This window comes from Strigops habroptila, chromosome 1 (genome assembly GCF_004027225.2).
Source record: "Strigops habroptila isolate Jane chromosome 1, bStrHab1.2.pri, whole genome shotgun sequence".
NCBI lineage: Eukaryota > Metazoa > Chordata > Aves > Psittaciformes > Psittacidae > Strigops > Strigops habroptila.
The window spans coordinates 20219021-20244303 of NC_044277.2; the positions used below are offsets into that span (position 1 = coordinate 20219021).

At 36.0% G+C, this 25283-nt stretch overlaps 1 protein-coding gene across 2 annotated transcripts in view; it reads right to left on the reverse strand.

The window, feature by feature from the left end:
* Positions 1 to 25283, reverse strand: part of RIMS2 (regulating synaptic membrane exocytosis 2) — a 451752-nt gene that overhangs the window by 323883 nt on the left and 102586 nt on the right. For both annotated transcript variants that reach the window (XM_030495413.1, XM_030495423.1), the window contains one exon: positions 9255 to 9565. In XM_030495413.1, coding sequence (XP_030351273.1) covers positions 9255 to 9565 — 311 coding nt within the window. The remainder of the gene's footprint in view (positions 1 to 9254; positions 9566 to 25283) is intronic.

Below are 25283 nucleotides of genomic sequence, written 5' to 3' on the forward strand. Positions count from 1 at the left end.
CTTTACACAAACACTTCTTCAGGTGAGCAGGCTGACTATAAAGCTCCTTCTAATGTAGAGAAGTTACATTGATCTTCAAGTCCATGGTGGTTATGCATTGCAGAAATTGGCTCTTTTACCCTGTGAATTTGGGAATTTGATTTTAGAATTCTTTTTAGTCACCTGGAAAATATCTTAAGAGATTTATTGCAGTATCTCTATTTTCAGATGATTGAATTGGACCTTAAAAGGCCTCCAAACTTGTGTTGGGTGTCAATATGTCCAGGTGATCTGTGATGGAAACAAATGCTAATGTACGTGTTAACTAGAAGATAGATCATTCTCCAAATGACAGTAAGATTGAGATTAGCCTAATCTTTTGAAACAGGAGCTAAGAGAACAAATCTATGCACTGGGTTGTTTATTAATTTCTGCTGTTCAGTACACTGGATAAAAGTCGGAGCCTGCCATATCTTGGGAATGAGTTCAAAGAGACTGATTTATCTTGCTTTCATGTCATTATACGATTTATGGTCTCCTGGGTTGCTCCTATCTTCAGTTGATTGGAATACCAGAAGAATATTTTCTTGATGAACACACACCTCTGGAATTCATTTTCTTTGACAGTGTCATGGAGCCTGGGTTTTATAAACATTAAGGCAGTGTAAATACTTTACTTTGGAAAGTTTTCCACTTAATACTGAAGCTCTATCTTAGTGGAGCAAAGGCAGTCCCAGCCATTATGTTAAATGCTTTGGGAGGAGGCGGTGTTAGGGCTAATTTCATAATTAATTGTTATCATAACTGTAAAGCTTCATGATACTTGGTGATATACCACAGTATAAATTTCCAAATAAATCTCATTTTTAGAGAGAAAAAAATGCTTCCAAAAGAGGTACCCATATGCCATGGGTGCCCATAGAGCATGGAATTTAAAATGCTTGTCTTGAGGGAAATCTCCTGGTCTAGTTAGCTTCTCTGGGCTTAATTCTGAAAATAACAAACTGCTTTTGTGAATGTCTGCAAATGGGACACAAGCATTCTTATAAACACTTTTAATTACTTGAAGGAGGAGTGAAGAAATAAAGTAGGCAAGAAGAAATAAAGTAGGTAAGAAGAAATAGTCCTGATCTACAAGAGTGCATCAGTCTTCACTGCATTGTAGTCTATCACCATCCAAACATGTTCGTTGACAAGGAGGAGTTGAGGCACTACTAGCACTGGCCTTAATATCACAAGCTCCAGAGTTGTTTTGAGTCAGTCTCATCTACAAAATATTCCTCCCTTTTCTATTGTTTAAGTGACATTTCTTCTTCTTTTCCTTCTCACTCTGATTCTCAGGGTCTTTATGATGCATGTTCTCTTTTAGGGAAGAATCTTTGCATCAAAAAAAAAAAAAATCTGTGCTTAGCAATTTAATTATTTTTGCTTTCAACTTTATTCAAAGATCCAATTTCTTGCTTCAAATATTGATACATATTTTCAAAATGAAAATAATTTCTCCAATCATTGTATTTACTTGACCTGTAAGAGACGGGAAGTACCCAAAATATGCACTGTTTTTTTAAGAAATGCAAACAATTACATTAGATTTCTTTCAAGAATTCCTTTTTGTTCCAATCCCTCTTAATGAATGGTACAGGAAGATGAATTGTTAGATGTCCATTTCAGGAACAAAATGCAATTAGCATCATAAGGAGGCGCAATTGCTGAACTAAATGTTGAGTTGTCGAATTTTTTATATTCAAGAGGTGAGATTGTTGAACTAATTGTGATTCCTCTTCTAGCTTAAATATTTTTTGCAGTTCTAACTGGAGCATAAAGATACAACCAAGGCAGGTCCATTTTTGTCAGCCCAGCACCTCCTGCCAGTGTCAACAAGATTTAATTAAAATTAATCTACCTCTGGGAAAAAAAAAAAAAAGGTTTTGTGCACTGATTTGGAACTTTAGAATGCAATGTACCTCTGAAACTTTCCAGTTTATTTGGAATTACAAAGAAAATCAGATGCTTTCTACATTAATCTCATCTGCCTTGATGGTTATTTTTTTATTATTTTTTTAAGTGATCCTTAAGGAAGTCTATCATTTCAAGTCCAGGATTTCCACAAAGTCGTTACAGAATAAAACCTCTTGCAGCTAAAATGCATTTCAATGTAACAAGGTATTACCATAAGAACTGTTGTCCTTGCTGTTTTCTTTTTGCCAAAGAAAATGGGCTTTCTGTAGCAAGGTTCATGGTTCATCCTGTTACAAACTGCACAATAAAAACTTACTTTGGCAGACAAACTACATCCAGGGACCCATTCAAGCATATAATATCAGCTGAGAAAACACTGGACCAGAAACTGGGAAAACTATGCTTGGAGCAGCTTAACCTCCTGTTATTCTATGAAGACGATATGCTTACTGCAGTCCTTAATAGCATTTCCAGGAAGCCCAGTGCTGCAGAAATGAGCATTTTCTGATGTAATTTTCTGAAAGACCAGGGCATGATTACAGGGCACAGTGCTGCACAGTGCAGAGATGTCAGAACAAGATGCATATACACAACTCACTGCATATCATACATATGGATTTTAAGAACTCCACTTTAAGAGCCACTGACTTCAGGCCACCTACATTTTCTACTAAACTTGAAATGACATTGAACTGCACTACTTTGTTGGAACAGGTAACTATTCCCTTAAAATGTCTGTGGCTGTCCTCCTTTTGGTTAGTAAACAGCAAGGTCTGTTGTTACTGAAAGGCACAAAATACAGATTTCTCAAAGCTTGGAAGAGAGGTGTCCACTTACTTTACCACAAATCTGAAAGGACACTTAGAATGGTTGGAGAATTGTTGGAAATTGAGGAAGAGAGGTGAGCTAGAGATCACGAAAGAAAAAGAACTGGGTTAGAGAAGAAAATAATGTCTGTCTTTATGTGAAGGAATACCACCAGTGTATCTTCCAAAACACTTCCAATGTCTAGCCAGAGTTTGGTAAAAACCCCCACCAGTGACAAATAGAATGATAATACACAACAGAAAATAAGCTAATAAAATAAATATATAACTAGATAAAGACATTCCAGATCAGCCAACGGGACAAACAAGGATTTGGCTTGAAGAAGGGGCAGAAATAGAAATAGAATAATCATGCTACAGACAAGGCAGAAAACTAAATTACATTGCATAATAATGTAAACTTAAATTGTGATATGGTCACCCTAGTCCTATTTTCATTTTTAGTTATATTTTTTCCTCAGATCTTGCTTAATAAAACAGATTGACATTTACCAATATTATTAAACTTGCCATGTAAAACTTAGATAACAATTAAATTGCACTACAGAAGTGATTGCTTCATCATTTGTGACTTCTAGAGGCACAAAGAAAGAGCAAAAGAAAGAATTTGCACCAATAGCAACAATTCATTCTCATTTTTAATTTTAATTCAGTCTATATAGCTATGGTAAAAAGTATGAAAATTAAAGGCATTCATCGAATCGCCTCCTGCAGATTCCAGAACCACTTTGCTGCCAGAAACCACAAACTCAGGTTAGCAGAGACCTTTATTAAATATTAGCCATTTCCCTCGGCTGCACTCCATGCTGTAACTTATTCACCTTTACACACCAATTTTTAAATATGAAATTGAAACAAAAATCTGTTCTTTATACTTTTGAAGAGAACTTAACTTCCAAAGAACAGAGCACAGCACAACTAAGGATTAGAAACACACAGTGAGCTTGCATGTTTGTTCAAGGTCAACAAAACAGCACTTTAAGAATACATGCGCAACCCAGGAAGGTATTGGCCTCATTAATTTAAAAAATTAAATTAAAAATCCTACTACCCTCAATTTTTTTCTTGTATTGCTTTCTTTCAGGGTCAATTTAGCTAAAAGCAAAACTACATTTAATTCCATAAATGTAAGCTGCAGTTAATACTTAGGAAAATATGTTCAATGTTCTGATACAGCTGAGGCCTGTGTTTACATATTTAGATTATTAATGATCTTTTAGCACAGTTAAAGACATAGCTGTGATATACAGAAGCATAACACTGCAATGGAAGGCCAAACTCTGCTTCAAAGATACTAAATATCAGCACTAAATATCAAGACTTCCCTGAGCTCATTCTGCTTAAGTGAGAAAAGTCAAATAGTACATGCTATTTTTCAGTAAGCAGTATGCAACAAATACACATTTATAAAAAATCAAGTAATCAGTAACAGTGAGCAAAATATAAACATCATTTTGCAATGGAATTATTTTTGAAAAGGCACTCTACAGTAAATTGTGCAAATGAAATTCCCCAAAACCAAGACAAGATTTCCTCACTGCAGAGAATGATTGTAGCTGAGTTCAGACTGTCACTTAAAGCTGGAATTCAATCTCTTTGTTATGTGTTTAATTAAAACATTCTTTAATGTTTGAAAAGAAACATCAGATTTAGCCTGTTTATTAAAGTAGCTTAATTCTGCTACAGCTAGGGAAGTTTCCTCTTCTCTCATCTCCAAACAGATTAGCTTTCTCTTAAAAAAGGATCCCAAATTCTACCTACCATTGGTCAGAGGCCCAACTCTGCTCACTACAGATTCTACAGCTAGACAAAGGCTGGCATTTAAACAATACAAAAAATGTATTTTTTTTCTAGTAGAACATCATCTGAAAAAAAAAATAATCAGTATGACTAGCTCATTGGTAGTTCTGTTTTAGAGAAAATAAAATTGGAGGGAGAGAAGCAATTCACATCAGAACACACACAGAAGCCACAGTGTATCTACACGTCCTGAACATTGTCTTAGCGTTGTCACTATTCACGTGAGTGAGAAACCCGTAAGACTAACATTAGTAGACAAAGAGAACTGTACTAGCAGTTTTGTTTCTCAGAAGACAGTTCTGCAAAGGTAATAGAGAGAAAAAGCTCCCCCTCTTCTCCAGAAGTTAGAAAAGAATCAAGATGCTACAACCCATTGCAACCTACCAATAGCAGGTAGAATCACAGTAAACCTGCTATAGGTAGTGTGGGCTCTGTGTGTGTGTAGTGTGCAAAATGGACAATGTCAGTACCATTCGGGACCTTCTTACAGAGACTCTGTGTTACAGATGGTACTAAACTTCTTACTCATGCTCATACGCAGGTACAGCTTAATCCTTGTCATAAGTGTCTATTTCATTAAAACTTCTGCACTAAAGGATTCCTGACTTTTGTGGACCCAAGGTACTTCTTTTCAATAATTAAATATTGCATTTTCTCTGGCTCCCTTTCCATAAATTTCTATTGCTTCCTCTGGCCATAGCTATTATTCATTTCCTTTTTATGCCATTCCAGATTGAGACAGGAGATCAGCATAGCTTTATTTTCTGCCTGAAAACTGGAATGGCCATGAAATGTTGATCCACTCCCCTAAACCTGTATGTAGACGACTGACATAATTAAAACAGGAGTTCTATGAACAAAAAACTCATTTGTTCTAAGTTATTACCTCAAGAATCATACAACAAATACACTGAAATGGAAGATAGATGGCACAAGAAACAAAAGCAAAACTATTGAGACTACAATTTTCAGACTGACATTGGTTTCACTTTACAGCTCCAAGGACTGACTATCAAAGTGGAGAAAAATGCTGGAACACGAGCATGAAGATGAAGATAAAACCTTATTTGTATGCAGTTCAAATTCCTTTAAACCTTGAATCTTTAGTTAATATGTTAAAAATACTGTCGAGTACCTCTAATGCCCAAATTTTGCATACTGCTCTAGCACCAGAAAAAGTCAGTGACAGCTCTTTGCAGCCATGCATAGAAAAGACTATTTATTCAATTTTAAACTCAACCTGCAAAATACTTGTACAAAGTATTAGATTTAGTCATGAAGTGAAAGAATATCATTATGCTTTCTCAACAATTGTGGTTTCTTTCTATTGCAATGGTCAACAATGATTAAAAAAAAATAATTCATGTTGGTAATTCTTACATAAAGAATTCTAATAAGTTTAGAGATCTTGTTGTCCTTAATGGATACTTCTGAACACAACCAAATCTGCACAAAGCACTGTCCATCTGAGTCTTGGATATCAACTCCATTATTTTAAACAGCCTATGTACACTACTTTTAATGATGTTTCTCACCCTCTTTAAAAAAGTCAGCAGGTAGAAAAACATTGGTTAAAATCTAAAACGCCTTTATTTTACTTGAAATTGCTTTCAACTATGCTTAGTTTCCACAGGTCCAAGTAAAGATTGTAAAGGTTTTTAAGAGACCTGGGCTAAAGATCTATCAACTCAGGTATTCAGAAACAGAAACAATCAAAATCAGAGGCTGCACTACAGTGCTGTGTCATATGTGTTGCAGAAGAAAAATTGTGATAATCTTGGGAAATGGCCAGTTTCCAGCCTTTCAGAAAGAAATGCAATTGTCTGATTCTTTATGTTACATTGTCATATTTTAAATTGCAATAAACTACCTTCAACGATGTTCTCAGTATCAGTTAATCATAATCCAGTAATTAAAGAAGAGCCATTTGAAGAAGATATAACATGAAACAGATGGACGCACATTTCATTTATTTAATTCACGCTGCTTTTTGATGTTTCTCAGCTAGCTTATGCCTGCTTTTTCCTCTCTCCTCCTCTTCCCTCTTATTTTGGTCTCTTTTTTCACTCTGTTCACACCCCAACATCCCCAACTGCAGTCCCAAAAGACAGAGCCTACGCCGCCAACTCATACTGGCAGTCCTTCCAGGAACGGAAGCAAAGGGACTCAGGGGACCACTTTCATTCTTCTGCCATTTGTAATGCAATAGAATAAAACCTTTATATGTGGGGAAACACATATATACATTCCATAAAGAATACATGCACAAAACCTGCATCTTCAGACCCAAGTAGGCTCAACATTCTTGCTTGCAGTTCTTACTCAGAATAAAACGCATCCTCCAACCCCACTATAGTGTGTCGAAACCACCATAAAAATCCTCTTTTTTTCCTGAGATAAAAGGGATGCTAGAAAATTAACCCTCCAAATACAACCACTTTTAAATATTTGAAACTTTTTGGCTATTTCCTTATTATTTTGGACATTTGAATAGCCATGTTTTTCTGCTGGAATTAGCTTATACAGATAAATTTTCTATAATACTAGAATAGCTCTATTTCTACATAGAATTAATCTAAGAATAGAAAAAAACCCTGCCACGATGATCTCCCATAAAACATGCTTCTTTACAGGGTGATTCTTACAGTTACTGTTAAAAAAAATAGAAAAAAAGACTTTAGGAAGCCTTTAGGAAATTGCTCGACCTACAGATTTATAAATTTTAATACTGCAATTATATATCAAATTATGATACATATTGTATGCATGACTTCAGTACAAAGATAATAATACATTATCTTCTGCTCTTAACAGTTGTTGAACGTAATAAAATTGTAAGTCTTCCCAGTATTATTGTTGAGAATAGCAATGGCACAACGACATATACAGGTCCAACCTTAAGGCCTATCCCCATCCTTGAATTCTCGGATAACAGCTCTCAGAGACACTGATATGCTCCTCTCAAAACCCACTTGACCAATCAGACATTGATTGGGCATCAAGGAGGAGTCTTTTTCATTATCTCCAGCAAAGGAAAATCAGTTGATGAGAGAAACATTAGAGAAGAAGACCTAATCTTCAACAGTAATGTGATATATAACATAAATATATTCTAAACATACTTGCATGTGTTAATTAGTGAACTCTAGTGTAAGTATCCAAATGAAACAGGAAGAGGATAATGACTGAGAAAAACAATCTGGATTTAACCAATAATATGTTGACTAGATGTGATCACAATCAGCAGAACAGATCTGATTTCAGGCACAAAGTCTACACTCTTCCTGTTGGTAAATATACTTTATACTGTCCATGTTTATCATGTATCTCTGCTTCAGTTAAGTGCATATTATATATCTGAATTATCTATTTATTTGTATATCACTTTCTCCCTCTCTCTTTCTGCATGCATGCAACATCAAATACATTGTTGAGAACAGGAAGGGGACTGGGGGGGGGTTACCATCCCATTGCATATGATATTCTCTCTCCTGCTCCTTAGCATCAAGTTAGGTGCCAGATAACTGAGGAACACTCAGAGTCACTAAATACTGAACCCATGAGGTGAAATCCGAGCAAAGTGCAACAGGCAGAAAAGGTTAAACAAAAAGGTTTAGACTAATTACATTCAATTTGTTCCCAACTAAGACAAAATAAAATATGGTGGAATACAAGAGGTGAGGGAAAAGGAAAACAATTTTATTAGCCATAAAAGATGTTATAGATGTCTAACTTGTTTCAAGCTTGCAGAATAAATATGGTAACGAGGTCATAGCTGGGCAGCAGAAGGCAGCTGCCAGATTACACGCTCCAGCTGCCAAATTCTAAGGTAGGTGGAGGTCTCTGGAGAGAGTGATGGTATAATTTCCGTGGAAATACATGAGTGAGCTCACTCTCTTCTCTTTCCACCATATTTAAAGTTCTATTCTGGTCTTCCTTAGAAATTAAATTTATTCAATTAAACAATTTTTACTTCTGTGTTCCAGTAAAAGGTTGACAGCCTTCTGGTGCCTTTTGGTACAATCACATGAAGAAAAGGGAGGGAAGTTCCAGCTCCAGCCTCTGCCTAAACTGGATCTTGCTACACTAGTGCTGAAACAGCTACAGTTTCAACCACTGCCAAGTAACACTAAGATAAACCAGTGAAGAAAAAATTCTCATACTAATGACAATAACTAACAGCAAGAAACTGAGAAACCATGGAAAGACTCAGGTCATCATACAAAGATTTCACCATCTTCAATACTATATACTGCAACTACGACCAGATGTTTTAATTCGGTAGTCTGAACATCCACTACCTTCCATTAATCTGCTTTTTGAGCCCTGTTTTGGATTACTAAGATTCTGCTATAAAGTTAGTAGCCATTAAAAAAAATATGGTAACACTATGTACAGTGCAATGACTATGATTCAACAAAGTTGCAAGCACTTGGACAAGCTCTGTCACACTGCAATTGTCATTTTCTATGTTGTTTTTTTAATAACAAGGAGTAAGGAACACACATTGTTCATGACCATCTGAATATGATAAAAGACCCATCAGCTGCTGCTTCTTAGGCTTGTTTCAAAAAGCCCAGTAAGTATCTTACAGGCTACAGAATAAAAATAAAATAAAATTTTAAAAGATAACATTTTTAGCATAAATTCATTGGATCATATCAGTATAAACATTAAACACTTTCTTACCTGTCTGATGTTGTGTCACTTGTTACTTGATGCTTTACTCCTGAACCATTCTTAATTGAGTCTTGTCTTGTGAGCCCTTGAGATCTGTTTTTGTCCAAAACTTGTGTGGATATGTCACCTGGTGGTCCTTGATACTGCAAATGCTCCTGCAGCTTTGCTTTTTTCTCTTGAGGTGCTTCCTCGTTCCGCAGACCTCTATTACCTTCTTGGTCAGGCTGCTGTGGTGCGTTTGATCCACTGTTATAGAACCAGGCTCCTGATTTTGTGAGGATTTCTTGTTGTTTTCGGCACAAGTTACATACCCACATTACCTGTTCAGACATATTTAAATGGAAAATCTGTTAGCTTGTAAACACTATATACAAAGTTTTCATCAACTAATTGTTGCCATTTCCAAAGATAAAAATAATACTATTTTAATTCTTTCTATTAAAATTACAATAGTTAGCCACAGCTTAACAAAATATGTCTGTAGGACCTTGGAAGAAATTGGTTTAGAAAAAAATACAAACACAAAAATACTTTCATTCTACTTTTGCTTAATCATTTATGATACAAGGGAAAGCCACAGATAGCAGCAGTGCAAATGAAAAGGATCTACATATTGACATTCAAATAGTAGGAAATGTAAGAGTTGAAAATTAAGAATTGAAAATTATGAATATAGGTTGAGGCTGAAAGGATGACAGGAAAAAGGAATAAAAGAAATAGTTAAAAATTTAATCTGTTTTCTTGCTAAATCAGAGGAAGGAACTTTGGAATAGATTCTTTCCTGTTGCAGACAAGTAATTTTATAATTCTCCAAGATGCTTTGCTGATTTACTTCAGCAGTGGTCTGTATCTTACATTTACATGAAGAAGCTTACTTCAGGAAATGACTTGATTTTCAAAGCTATTGTAAACTAAAGCCATTTTATAAGTAAAGTAATAGGATACATAAGCTGGTGAGTCTCTCCATAAGCAAGATTTAGCTTTCACTGTATGCTTACTGAATTATTAAAATGGTTACAGCTTCCCAGTTGTGAGATCCTGCGCATAGTAATGAGATTTTTTAATATTCTAAAATGTACTTGCTTGCAAAGCTTTTTTATCCCATCACCTTAGTCACATGGCAGTGCAGGAAATCGCTAATGCCAATTATCTGTAACTTAATTTCACATTCGGTTCTTATGTTATATGAGAATAAATCAGGACGTAAACAATCAAATACAACAGACCAGCTATTAATACAATGGCACTTTCAAACTGGTTATTGTGTTAAGATTTGGATTGTAGATAGCATTAATTCACTGCAAGTTTAGTTCTTTGCTCCTTATGTTTCATTTTTACTTAGTCTTAGCTCTTCTGTTCTTTATATATTTTTGTCTTAGTTCTCAGGCAAAATAGTACAATTTTTAATACCTGTTCCTTGAATGTCTACACTCGGCCTTCAATCTAGTTATCATGCCTCCAATTCTAACCCTACATCTACCTGCCTCTTTTTCAAGGATTTACAGTATAGGACATTCAAAGGCTTACATTAATGCTCTGCATTATTCTTTTAAATGCAGCTTGCTTGATGGTTGAGTCACATGGAAAACGTAGTTTCTACCTCCACAATACATCTAGCTCAGTCCACCAGAAAAGATTTCAGAAGCTGCAATCTGTATCTTACTTTTATTCTCCAGGCAATTATAGAAAAATTGGGTCATGCTGTCTAGTCAATTCTCACCATGAACACTTTGATGAAAGCTTCATATAGAAGGCTACTTGGATGCAACATTCGTGAACAAATGAAACATACTGACTGCCTCATTCACAAACTGCCAGGCTGGGGCAGGAAAAGGAGGTATTACTTGTCCATTTAATGGTGGCAATATGCCCCATCCTGGTAAACTTCCTTCTTAACTTTTCATAGTGCTGACACTCTATCTATGAGAACTCATGTCTGCTTATTTCAGCAAGACAGAACAAACTATCAAAGCACTGAGCGTAAAAAAGAGAGACTCCTTGAACAGCAGCTCGCTGTCTGAAGTAGGTTAGATGTCCTGAGAACAAAGGCCAATATTGTGTATGCTTCAGGCCTGGCCATCATTCAAACAGAAATTTAAGAGTAGGTCTGTTTTGCCTTTGCTAATTTAGCTAGAGAGTACAAGAAAGCTTCAAATTGAAATTTCAGTACCAAAGACAGAAGTACTTTTACCCTCTTTAATTGATTGCAATTAAAAGCCTTTAATATTTCTGCTTGGTTTGTACACAGCTGAAAGGACAAATGTACACAAATGAAAGGACCAGATCTGAAACAATTATTTAAGTATGCAAATATATAATAATTTGAATAACTACAAGATAAAATCTCCCACAGCTTTTGTGTGCTAATTTTCCTTCTATTAGTACATGTTAAAATCTCACAAAAATTAGACATCACAGTCTAAACGCTTGAGCAACTATGTCCTTGGCTGGTAGACACATTTTTTCCAAGGACAATGCACTCAAAGATTACCAGTATTATTCTCTTGTACCCAACAGAATGAGGGGTCCTTCTGAATGAATATGATCTCCTCCTCTAAAAGTAGAGTCAGGAAGAGTACTCCTTATCTAACTTGACTCCTGACCTTTTTTTTAAAAAAAGAAAAAGTTACTTAAGATATTTCATGTTGAAGAAAATTGAAGTGTGAAATTGCATAAAAAATTATGCAATTTCACAGTGTGAAAAATGCATAAATGTATATATTTTTCGGATTTTTTCTGCCTTTCTAAGAGTGTTTCATAATACTAATAGGTAAGACTTCTGACAATGCCTTATTTCCAATGTGCTTTCAACATGTAGACTTGCATAGTGTTGACCGAAGCAATTATACTTTTAGTTTCAAATCATCACACACAATGAGCAGAATGTGACACACTGTGACACAAACATAGACACACACATAAAGTTTATGTGCTTTCAGTGACCACCAAGAAATTCAAGCCCCCAATTAAGTACAGGGCTAACTGACCTCCATCTTAGTGTAACATGTAGAAGCATTCTTGCAATTTAAAAAATACTGGTAATTTACAGCACAGACCTCTCAATTAAATGACAGACAGGCATGCAAGATACTATTATAAGAGCACAGATGGGAAGGTGGCATATTCCTGGACAGGATATTTCCTTCTGCCCCCAGGTGCCTGCTACAGACTGCTCAGCAGCTCACACACACGCAGAGCAGCTCTGTCCCTCCTGCCAAGTCCCTGCCAGGACACAGCATTTCCTGGGACTGTGACAGCAGCGTGGCAGAGAAGGGAAGGGGAGGCTACACAAGTGAATTGCGTGTTTAAGACATGCATTTTGACATATCTGCAAAGAACAACCACAGAAGTTTCCCTTCTAAAGCAGTAAATTAAAAAGGGCTAATCCCTTCCATCAGAAATCTCCACTCTGAAATAGGCACACTACACACTACACCCATTTTCAAATCTCTCAACCACTGCTCTGAAGAGTTCTATGGTCTGAATATATTTTGTACATGAACATCAGTGTTGCAATTTGCCGGCATCAGTTCTTCTCAACATGGGAACACTGCTAATGTGAAAAGAAAAAAATGGACAAAAATCTGCTCTTCAACATGTCTAATTGTTATTTAAGTACGAGTTTAAAACCAGAACCTAAAGCGCTAGTGGCACTGTACCGAGAAGTGCATTTCAGTACAACAGGCTGAAACACCACCTAGTGCCTAGAATAAGAATTGCTGAAGTTCTTTTCAAATAAATGTCCTGTTTAAGTGTGAGAACAACCACACAAAATATACCAAGCCTAACTTTGCATAATAACTCTCAATTTAATTTGGTTTTATAAGAAATTTTTTTTTATACAATACTGAAAAAAAGTATTCCGAATTTGGAATAAACAGATTTACCTCAAACCTTCCATGTGCTTTCCATTCACAAAGATTTATTCCATACATGGAACAAACAAGTTCTAACTCATTTGGTATTTCTTCACCATTTTCACAAGATTATTCGCAATATGCTTTCACTTCTGCTCACACTACCCAAAAGCTCACATCATATTACTGTCACAAAATATTAACACTTTTTACTACATAAGCCCACAAAAATTCTGCAAAACCTGCAATAATTAGATACTCCACATCTACACATCAGACATAATTAAGGCACAAAAAAATCACTGCTATGTATTGTCTTATAAAGCATTACAAATTTGTCTGTTAAATTCTTCAAAACACATTTCACATGCCATTTTAAATGGGAAGTGAGGGGAAAGATATTTAGTACAATGGGAAAGATATTTATAAACAAATTACATCTGCATACAGTTTAAAGCAGAAAACGTTTAATTTAATAAAAAGCATATCTATTATGACAATCATTTTAATATTTTCACATAAACTATGTGAAAAGACAGTCATCTTTCTTAGAAAATACCAATCACTGTTCCCCTAAGTATAATTAGAGATGGCCTAACAGTAACTTCTAAGAACAAAATGGAAATGTTACTTTATTTAAGTATAGATTAAAAGGCACAGGTGTATTTGATTACACATCAGCTGAGTTTGATAGTTTAGACACTGCAAGCTAAGAAATAATTACACCAAATACCCATCAGCCTTCAGAACATTACTTTGAATTACAGGTGGGCAGAGGTGCAAAACCATATTTAATGTCTTCCAAAGAACGGGGAAGTTTAGTATGATGGTTTCACCAAATCTCTTAGAGTTCACCTGCTTGGCAGAGGCACCAAATATATTAGCATTATATTAACTGTTATGCTTGTTTGCTAGTGTTCTTCAGAAAATTTCACTTGGTTTAAATATATAGGGTTTGGGGGAGCTTTCCTCGTATTTTATACAAGATAGCAGCCTTCCAGTATCTGAAGGGGGCCTATAAGGATGCTGGGGGGGACTCCTCATTAGGGACTGTAGTGGTAGGACAAGAGGTAATGGCTTCAAACTTAAGCAGGGGAAGTTTAGATTACATATAAGGAAGAAGTTCTTTACATTTTCACACTGCCCATTTACAGTGAGGGTGGTGAGGCACTGGAATGGGTTGCCCAAGGAAGCTGTGAATGCTCCACCCCTGGTGGTGTTCAACGCCATGTTGGACAGAGCCTTGGGTGACATGATTTAGTGAGAGGTGTCCCTGCCCATGGCAGGGGGGTTGGAACTAGATGATCTTAAGGTCCTTTCCAACCCTAACTATTCTATGATTCTCTATTCTATACAATTCCTTAAACATTATACAAGGCAACAAGAACACAGCATCAAAAGGAAGGGGGAGAAAAATGGAAGAGTAGGAAAACTCTTTGTTTGGGTCCAGCATCAAGGTAAGTAATCATGTTTAGTAACATACTACGGTTAGTCCCTTTATTTTTTTCAACCTGTCTCAGATGTAAAGCAACTTCATTATATCATGGAGCAGAGCAATGTTTGAAGCCACCCTGTACCAAAGAATTTTTTTCAAGGAAGAAGTACTTCATCCCTCCATTAGTTACTATGTTGACTTGGAATAGACACTGCTGAGTCAGCATTGGCACTCAAAACCACGAGCCAGCTTCCTCTGTACAGTCATGGAAGTTATGGTTACGTAGCAAATCTATGCATCAGAAGGTCAGAGAGGTTCAGACTGGACATTACAAAGCATTACTTTACCAAGAGGGTGGTCAAACACTGGAACAGGCTTCCTAGAGGGGTTGCAAATGCCCGGTCAGTGTTCGAGGCATTTGGACAATGCCCTTAACAACATGCTTTAACTTTTGGTCAGCCCTGAATTGGTTAGGCAGTTGGACTGAATGATTGCTGTAGATCCCTCCCAACTGAAATATTCTATTCCTATTCCCATTCCCATCCCTATTCCCATTCCATTCTGTTCTGATACTACACTATAGCAAACAAAGGTTATACCTCATTATTTATCTATTCAACTCTACCTTGTTCATTCAACTATATCTGTGGGATCCTTCACCCTTTTTTGTCACACCATTTCCTCCTGTGAAATTAATGCATTAGTGGATGAAGTATGTTACAGGAGCCAAGATAATCTCTGAATTTGTGACTGTTACAAGAGTTGATAAAGATTACGTACTTTTTCAATATTTTGCTATGCCACTAGTCTGTGCTATGGTACTGACTTTCACTTTCATACAAGTAATAAAGTTATAATCAGTTTGACCAAATGCCAAAATCGCTATAATGTTTATTAGCCCTATATCCTCATGACACATGAATACACATCTCCCAAAATTGTATTAGGTAACACAAGGATTCCAATACCAGTATACTGTATAAAAAGAAGCAGTTTATGTGTAAAATTACTGATATTCTTCAAGATCTGTAAAGCCATTTATTTGCTTTTTATTATGGCACAGGCACAACTCAACACTGCAGTCCAAAGTGTTTCTATCAACGCCAATGGAAATACCATGTAATTCCTGCACAGTGCCATGTTGACCATACACAACTCCTTCATGAACTTTCACGAATTCATGAAAAACTAGGTGGTGCAAGGAAATAACTAATGTGAAACCAGGTGTGGCCAGTGAGTGTTACATCTCAGCAAATACAGCTGCACTGCTTTCCAAAACAGAGTTTGTAAGCCCACACAATGCTCCGCAGGGCCATAAAGGCTCATTAAATGAGTGGAGTGGATTTTGGCATGACATAAACCTGCCCTAAGTGAACAGACCCTACAACACGGTTCCACAAGGCCTTTCTTTAACCTCAGAAACTTGCATGATTATGAAACATATTGAGAATGTACAGTTAACCAAGCTCCACCTAAACTGAAGTTCCAGATTTTCGAAAAGCAAGAGAAGTGAGCATAGATTTCCTGTCACTTTTCTCAGCAAGTTTAAGCTCACTAAATAAGAATACTGGACAGAAAGAAACATCATTCATTGATTCCCACTGCCTGCTGATTCAGGCAACAGGTTTTTTTAACTTTATAAAGCTACATTTTAAAATTAACTAGAAATAATAGGGCCAAATTCCGTCAAAATTTTTCCAAGTCCTACAGCTACCATGGAAAGAATGCCTTCTAATTTCCAGTACTAATTTATTCCAAGCTACTTTATTGCTATTTATTCTTGTACCAGTGTTGTCATTTAGTTTAAATACCTCCTTTCTCTCCTCAGTGTTTTCTGCCTGATGTTTTGAGAGAGACCACTCACATACCCTGTCTGCTTCCATTTTTCAAGACCAAATAGATTTTGCTCTTTCAGACCATCCTATACCAGCAAGAAATAACCATGTCATGGGGCCAGGTGCTGGCCCATGATTGCCTGCTAATTCTTATGCTTCCTGGCACAGTTAGGCCTTTGCTAACCAGCATCTCCCAGACAATGCCAGCACACAGTACAGGAGAACAGCATGGAGCAAGAACTGCTCCTAATAAGCAGCTTATACACAGCTATCCTGCTATGGAAAGCAGAATTCAGTGTAGTTGAACAGGACTGAACCACGCAGGAGTCCCTGACCCATAGTTCAGAGTAGAAATTCTTATTCATTCTTAAATTCCTGATTTTACACTTAGTGCTATTTAATCTCACTTATTTTTACTACTGGAGTTCACAAGGTCATCTGGTTCTTTATTATATAGCATCCTGTTGCTCCCCTGTACTGATAAGTATCCAACTTTGTGTTTTCAGTGTATTTAATTATGGCATTCTTGTCCTCTATGCCAAGGCCACTAGTGAAAATATTAAAGATCCTCCCCAGTACTAATACTTCAGGAACTCAGCTAGGAAGTTGCTTTCCCCTTTATATCATTATTCAATTAATCCTCATCCTTTCAGTTCAACCAGTAATTTCTAGGTAGCCTCGTATCATTTAATCTTCTGCAAAGAAATTACAGTTGTTACATTCTAATCCCTAGGCATAAATTATTTCCTTGAACTCCTCAGTTCAACTGGTTTTGCCCATTTGTTCCTATAATTACTAAAAAAAAGCCACTTCTCTCTGTAGAGGCTTTTGTTAGAGCAGCTTTGTTGATGGATTAAAATCTGTGATGGAAGAAAAGCAGTTAAATTTTTCGTAGAAAAATACAGATGGGCAGTTATGGCTGGAGTAAGGTAATACAAATAGACATTAGAATTACTATTTTCAATAGTTTATAGCAAATTGATTGACAAATGCAGAATGTCTGAAAATATTTTTATTTAAGAAAAGGTTATTAAAACTTGTTCTTATTTTCTTAAATATTTTACAATTAATACAGGCAAAATAAACACTGTGTTCCACCAGATCTGGCACACAATAGAATCATCCAAATGACAGTTTCGAGTTGTTTTATTTCACAAAGGTTTTTACTCTCAAAGGCACTGGTAAAGATATTCAAATATCTTACAGTGATTTGATTCTGAGATTTTTGTTGCCTGAAAGTCTCAAGTACATCTTATTTATGCCACTTTGTGTTCAAAGTTCTGTACCAATGTCACAGCTTAATTAAGGAACCAGCTAATAAAAATAACAAATGATCTACAACACAGAGGTGATAGGCATATTCATTAGTAAATGCTTGCAAACTATCTGAAAACGAATGGCACTACGCGTTCACAGGTTATTTAGTACTACAAGACACGATATCAACATCTAAAAGGCACCAAAAAGGGAGAAAATGTGGCAGGACCACAATAGGCCTAGGGTCTGTGTGCAGATGGCATTAAAAAATGATGGCATTAAATTGAATGTCATCTGAATTAAACAGAACTACACCACTTTCATCATTTGTGTCACCACTCATTACAGAAATAGAGAAAAATGAAAGATCCAACTGTAATGAAATCTAACAGAATGGTAATAGAAAAATTGAGATAGTTGTCATGCAGTTACTGGTGTACTGAATCCGACACAAACATTCTTCAGCTTAACAAACTTGCTGCCTAGACTCTAGACAGCAGTACAGCTCTCAGTGCAAGCTGCAAAGCTCAGACAAAAAATGAGACATATATAACCACAGAATCATAGAATAGCTTGAGTCGGAAGAGACCCATAAGAATCATTGAGTCCAACTCCCTACTCCTTGCAGGACTATCTAAAACTAAACCATATGGCTGAGAGCATCATCTAGATGCTCCTTGAACTCTGACAGGCTTGGTGCATGACCACTTCCCTGGGAAGCCTGTTCCAGCAACCAACCACCTCTCAGTGAAGAACTTTTTTCTAATGCCCAATCTGAACTTCCATTGGCACAGTTTCATTCCATTTCCCCATTTCCTATTGCTGGTCACCTGAGAGGAAATCAGCACCTCCCCCTTGAGGATGCCGTAGACTGCAATTAAGCCACCCTTCAGCCTTCTCTTGTCTAAGCTGAACAAGTCAAGTGACCTCAGCTGCTTTTGCTCTTGAGACCTTTCATCATCTTGGTCTCCCTCCTCTGGACACACTCCAATAGTTTGATGTCCTTCGTACACTGAAGTGCCCAAACTGCACACAGTACTCAAGGTGGGGCCGCACAAGAGCAGTGTAGTGAAGAACACCAATAACTGGATAGGTTAGTAATCTCTCTTCAAAAAGCATTCACACTATGATTTTAGTCTGTAGCTAGCAAGTAGCAGACCTTTCAGTGAATACTATCTAATTATAAAGATAATTTAATCCTGACAATCTTTGCATCAAGATTTGAAGCTCTTACCAGAATAAAAGGCTTTCTAGAAGTATGTCTCAGAAACAATGTCTGTGCCTTAGAAATGACGTGTAGTTTGCCTAACAAAGAACGTATTTTGTTAGGAAATCTTTTTAAATAGGTTGTTCAGTTACTACACTCCAGCTCACAGCTGGAAGCTCTTCTCAATTTACCTTGATAAACCAGTGTATCTTACTATTGTCATCTCCATGTGGCTTCTGCTTCTCTCTTCATTTTTTCAGCATACACTACAATGTTGAGTGAAGCAAGTGAAGGTCTGTGAAGACACTGCATGCAGCCTATATAAATGGGCAAGGTTAAAAGTTTGAGGCTTCAGGAAGAAAAGCAATTAAACAAGCACTTTCACTGTGATTAAATCCCGACACTATGGTTTCTTTATGAAAGAATTTTTTATCTTCTCAGGATGTGAAGTTATATGTGTTTTCATTCCCAATTCCAGACCAGACCTAACTCACATTTAACACCATTGAAAGTGAAGACAGTGGTCTATTTCTCTTTGATAAAGCCATCACTTTCTTCTCTAACTGATATGTGTAAGTTCATAACCAGTGCCACGCTCTCCTCAGATAATTGCCTTACACAGCAGACAGCTCCCGTTTTACGGATTTTGGGCATGAACAAAACTTCATCTATGACAACTACATGATATGCAGATTAGAATATGTCATAAAGGAGACGGCATTATGTTACACCTTCTTAGAGTTGTATAAAAAGTAGAAATGTAAATCACCTGAAGTACTGACTAGCACTGGCAATATCACAACAAAATATTTCTGGCTCCCTCTAGAGGGCTTCAGTAGTGTACCGTGTTAGTAATGTTACAGTAACGCACCAACAGTAAAAGGCTTTGGAAAGTTGTTACAAAAACTTCGAAGTCTTCCCTCAATACTTCTGGCATTTCTGTAAACACCCCCTAAAGTGAGCCAGATTTCCTTAAAGGTTCCTGCTTAATTTTATTTTTCTTTTCTTTTAGATTTCAGATCTAGATACTTCAAAGGCTTAAAGGCCCTGGTTCAACAATATATTGATCTACCACCTAAGTATTTGAATAGCGTCCCCCCCATTACAGTGTTCTCTGATAAAAGTGTTCATGTTATAGTGTCAGCTTTTCTATAAACAAAACTAAGTGTAGGTACTTTAGGATTTCCTAAAATCTGTGAGGCACAATACTTCACAGTGCAAATCCTTGAATACTTCTGTCAACAGTGAACATCAACGACAGATCAAGATGTTTTAAATACTTTTATCCTTAGAACAGTTTGGTTTGACCTTTTTTTTTTTTCTTTTTCTTTTTTTTTTTTTAAGACTTTTCCATCTCGGTAGTATGCAGGTTCTCCTTAAAATAGCTGGTTCCAAATAAAAATCAAAGTGACAAAAAAATTAAAGATTTCCTTTAGTTCTGTTGCACAGCTCATATTATCAGAGCATTCAGTAGCAGGAGCTTTCAAGTTCAAAATTAGAACCAATAAAGTGTTTTATATTTTTGTAAGTAAGTGATTAAAAATATACTTAAAGAATGTTAACTTTATTCCCTACTTTGAAAGCTCTTTCTCTTTTTTTCCCACATCTGCCAGTACAAAGAAATCAAATGTTTGAAAACCTAATTTAAATGTCATAGAAGCACTGACAAAGTTTTGTGTAGTCTTTCAGTTGGGTTCTTTCTTTGCTTTTTACAACTAGGATACTAGTTTCAGTACTATGTGTAAATCAAAGTGGATAACAGATTACGAGTATTCCAGCAAACTGCCTCCTGGTTTTATGTAACGGATTACCACAATCGAGTTTATGAAGATCAGCTTACTGCTATGGATTCTAGAACCAAAATTCCAGCTCATTCTTCAAAATACACTTATATACACTGATAGTATTTCAGAAGATTTTACAGAAAAGGTAAATTGTAAAAAAAAAAAATAAAAAAATAGATCATTGTTAGTTAAGTTGAAAACAATAAAGTTACCGTTAGACAGCACAGAAGACTTGATATAATACAAAAAAGGGAATAGTATTCTGTTTCTTAATGTATCTAATCTGAAAAACATGTTTCCATGACACAGCGGATACACAATTTACAGCCTGCTGTGTCCAACTCTGACTCTGACTCAGCCAATATCAATGAACAGTGGACACTGTCCTCAGTTTTGAAGCAATATGATAGTACTGCATTTTTCTTATATCTGGTTCAGAACTACGTGTTACCTGAAAAATGTTTGTTACAGTTTTTGAGAGAGTAACAGATAGTTAACCTCACCACTATTTAAATGTATTTATATAGTAAAATATTAAAACTGATGGCTAAAGGAGCATGTATTCAATAAAGCATATAGAGTGAGGATATATACTTTTCTAAGTTTCCTATCATTTTCTCTAAATTCGCTGAAGTCATCCTACTCAAAAAAACAAGTCAATAAAACTGGCTACTTTCATCATTTTTATCACATTCAGATCAAGGTCCTCACATGAACATAGTATTAACTTCATAGTTCTGAAGGATTATTTCTTCAAAATATAGCAGTTCATAATACTAAAGTTATGAAGTATGGGCAAAACCCCCCACATTCATGCAATTTCACTGATTGTTAAAGAAAAAAAGGGTTAAGATGAAACAAAAAATTAGCAGTTTAAAGGATTTCTTGGGACCTGGGTCAAAATTACTGGAAAGGCAAATATTTTTCATCTACTAAAGATTTATTTGCAGAATTTCTTGGGATAAGTTATGTCTTCACTCCTATTTGACAAGTTGATTTCCTATAAGCATATGGCACATAAGAGAGAGGAAGAACTCCTCCCATCAAAATTAGCATCACCACATATATTGAACTATAACCAGGGTTTGAACGTTAGCACGCACAACTGCAAGGATGAAAGCCACAAGATGTGCTGGTTTGGGCTGGGATAGAGTTAAAATTCTTCACAGTAGCTTGCCTGGGGCTATGTTTTGGATTTGTGCTGAAAATAGTGATGATAACACACTGATGTTTTAGTTACTGCTGAGCAGCGCTTACACAGCATCGAGGCCTTTGCTCTTCAGACTGACCTGCCAGTGATTAGGTTGGAGGTACACAAGGAGTTGGGAGGGGACACAGCTGGGACAGCTGACCTGAACCAACCAAAAAAATATTCCATACCATATGATGTCATGCTCAGCCACATTGGTGGGGGCCACTGTTTGGGAACTCACTGGGCATCAGCTGGTTGGTGGTGAGCAGTTTGCATCATTTGTCTTTTTCAGTTTAATTTCCTCTCCTTTTGTTTCATTTTTCTTTTTTTTTTCTTTTTTCTTTCCTTACAATTTTATTTTTTAATTATTATTTCTTTTTAGTCATTAAATTGTTTTTATCTCAATCCACAAGTTTGTTTCTCACTCTTACCCTTCCAATCCTGTGCCCATCCAACCGGGGCAGAGGAGTGAGCAAGCATCTGTGTGGCGCTTAGTTGCTGGCTGGGGTTAAACCACAACACAGGACAACAAAGCTTCTATTCCACAGTAAAAACACTTTTTATGAACTCACAATAGTAACAACTAAGGTCCTTGCCTAAGTAGCATGTTTACAATTCTTCCTAATTAACTGTAGAAATGTAGTAAATGCTAAGGTATATGGGAAAAATCTCAGTGACTTTGTCATATCCTCAGGTTTTAAGAATAATAGCCACAGCTCCTTCACTGGACAACCACAACTGTAAAGGCATAACAAAGTTCTCATCGCAGAATTTTCAAATGCAGAAAGAAAAAGAAACTGACTTGCTCTTTCACATTTCATATGATATCATGAACTTTCTGAAGGGCTGCTTAAGGTTTATTGTGACTAAACAGAAGCACAGAACTAGATCTGGGCTGAATGATTTCGGTATACATGGAAAGAGTTGTACTTTCCCTTTGAGTGAAAAAAGATGCTTCATGTCAGTATTTTTTAAAAAACTGTCCAAATTACGTCAGGGCTGTCTAAAACAAAAGGTGTTTAAGTTCTATTAATTCCCCAAATTCAGTGTTGGATTCCTTCTCATGTGCCAGGACTGCTGTTAATAAAGTGAGAAATATTGGCTTTGGAGAGGTCAGTAAGAGGAAACACAGATTTCTATTCAACTCTTCTTATGGCCTAGAGACAAGGTCTTTTCAGTTCAGCATCAGCTGTGAGAATTACTGCATACTAGAGGGAAAAACAGGAGAGAGCATGCATGTACAATGTAAATTACAAATTTACAATATGTGCATGTCATCTGTCTCTGTTCTTCCACATCAACAGGTGTGAACAAAAGTTTTCCAGGCTAATTAGATGCTTGAGAAAAGTAGATCACTACTGCATCTCACCTACTGAGAATATTATCACAGTGACAGGAACAAAGTGGCACACTGGGGCAGTGGGTTTGGATCAGTCACATCTTCATTATCTTTGAAGGATGTAATGTTGTAGTTCCCATGCTTACTAATTTCATCACTGCAGAGTACATCCAGATTTATGGTACTATTATTCTTAGTTGGCTTAGACACCGTATGCTTTTAAATCAAATGCATACTTATATATATATATTTATTTCTATAGGAACATTTTTTGACAAAGGTATCACAAAGATCTGAAACAGTGACTGATCACAGAAGTTTTATGAAACTTCTCATTTAAAATGTCTTGCAGCAGATCATTTCTGATTAAGGCCTTGATCTTTATCATTAAAAGATCATCAAAGTCATTAGTTCACAGCCGCCTTTGTTCAGCATGTCACCTATGCTCTATAGGAGGTTTCAACTAACAGAACCCCATGCTGATCTGAATGGTAAGCGGTAAATAAAAGTATATCTGTTTAAAAGTCACTGAAAATAAGGATCATGTCTTCTTATCTTTACTAAAAAGGTTAACGTGTTTCATTTACACAAGGTTTTCCTTAAGTAATCCCCAGATAATCTGTGCTGGTAGTGTTGTACTAAACATGAGAAGGAAAGATTAATAAATAAAGTTAATAGAAAGTAAAAGTTATAGGCAGGGGAAAAGCTTAATGGGTTTGGACTCATTACTACCTAAAAATGAATTTAAAATTTGTGACACAACTACAATAGAAGGATCAGAATCCAAATACAAAATGTATCTATGGTATTTTATGCATTAAAAAAATGGCACAATAGAACTACAGAAGTCTAATGCTGCAGGATCATAGTCTCTTCTAAATACCAAGTTAAGATAGATACATGAAGAAGCTATAAAACAAAACCAATAATATTAATCTAGAAAGAGTCCAGGAAAATAGATTACCACGAAAAAAAAAAAAAAAAAAAAAATCTTTTTGTAACATGGGCTGTAATAATAAAGCATTTTCTCCTGAATAAAAAATAGCTGGTTTAGACATTTTTAATGAGCACTTGAGATTGGTGTCTGGTTTACAGGCTAAACTGTGAGCCAACTTTCACTTTTTGCTACAAAACATACATATTAATAACAATGCAAACAATTATGCTCTTCCCAAATGAGTGAGACCAGACATCCACTACAGTGAAAGTTTTCTTTGGCCTCTCCCGATGATGTCCATGGCAAAAAAGAAGCAAAACTAGGATAAGACAAAACTCAAACAAAAAATAAATTAGATTAAGAGGAATTTCCTTCCCACTTACCAATTAACACCAATTTGATAAAAAATATAAATAGTCAACATGGTGTTACAGTTTAAAAATGAACTAATACTGGATGCAAAGAGACAACTAGACAATTGTACACATTGGGAAAAAAAAAAAAAGCATTTGAACCCTATCTTCAATGCAGAGGTAAAACTACTCTAACCTCTTGGAAAGACACCATATATTCCCTTCCTTGAACTGTAAGAAATCCAAATCGTTACAATAATAAATATCACCTTTCATAATCACATGACCAAGTATCTGAAAGCGAGAACACCTTAGTTAAACAGGTCATGACTCTGAAGTTATGTAGCAATTACACTGAAACTGAAAGATGAACAGGTCAAATGAGCACTAATGATTAACACTGCCCCAGTTTAAACATTTGAAGATAAATGGGAGGTGCACCTGTACAAACAGTGAATTAAATGACTAAGATTGTACTCACTTAATAAAGATACATTTAAGATTCCATCAGTATAAAAACACTCTAGGGATTTATTTTATGAAAGCATATTATCCCCAAAATCAAACAGAACTCCTGTTCATTTTTTTATGTATTTGGTTTACAAAGCATAGGTTTTTTTATTTCCTGCAGATCTAAAATGATAACAAGGACTCGTGAACTACATGAAACTAATTGTGAACTACAAACATTAACACACATCAGTCGACTGAAATTGAATTATCTACCTGAAATCCAGGCTTTTCCATAGATCTCCTTGATGCTGAATGGAGGCATCTTTATAAAAATTCAAACCGAGGAAGTTTTAATTTTCAAATGCCCTCCTATTTCTACTTCATAGGTG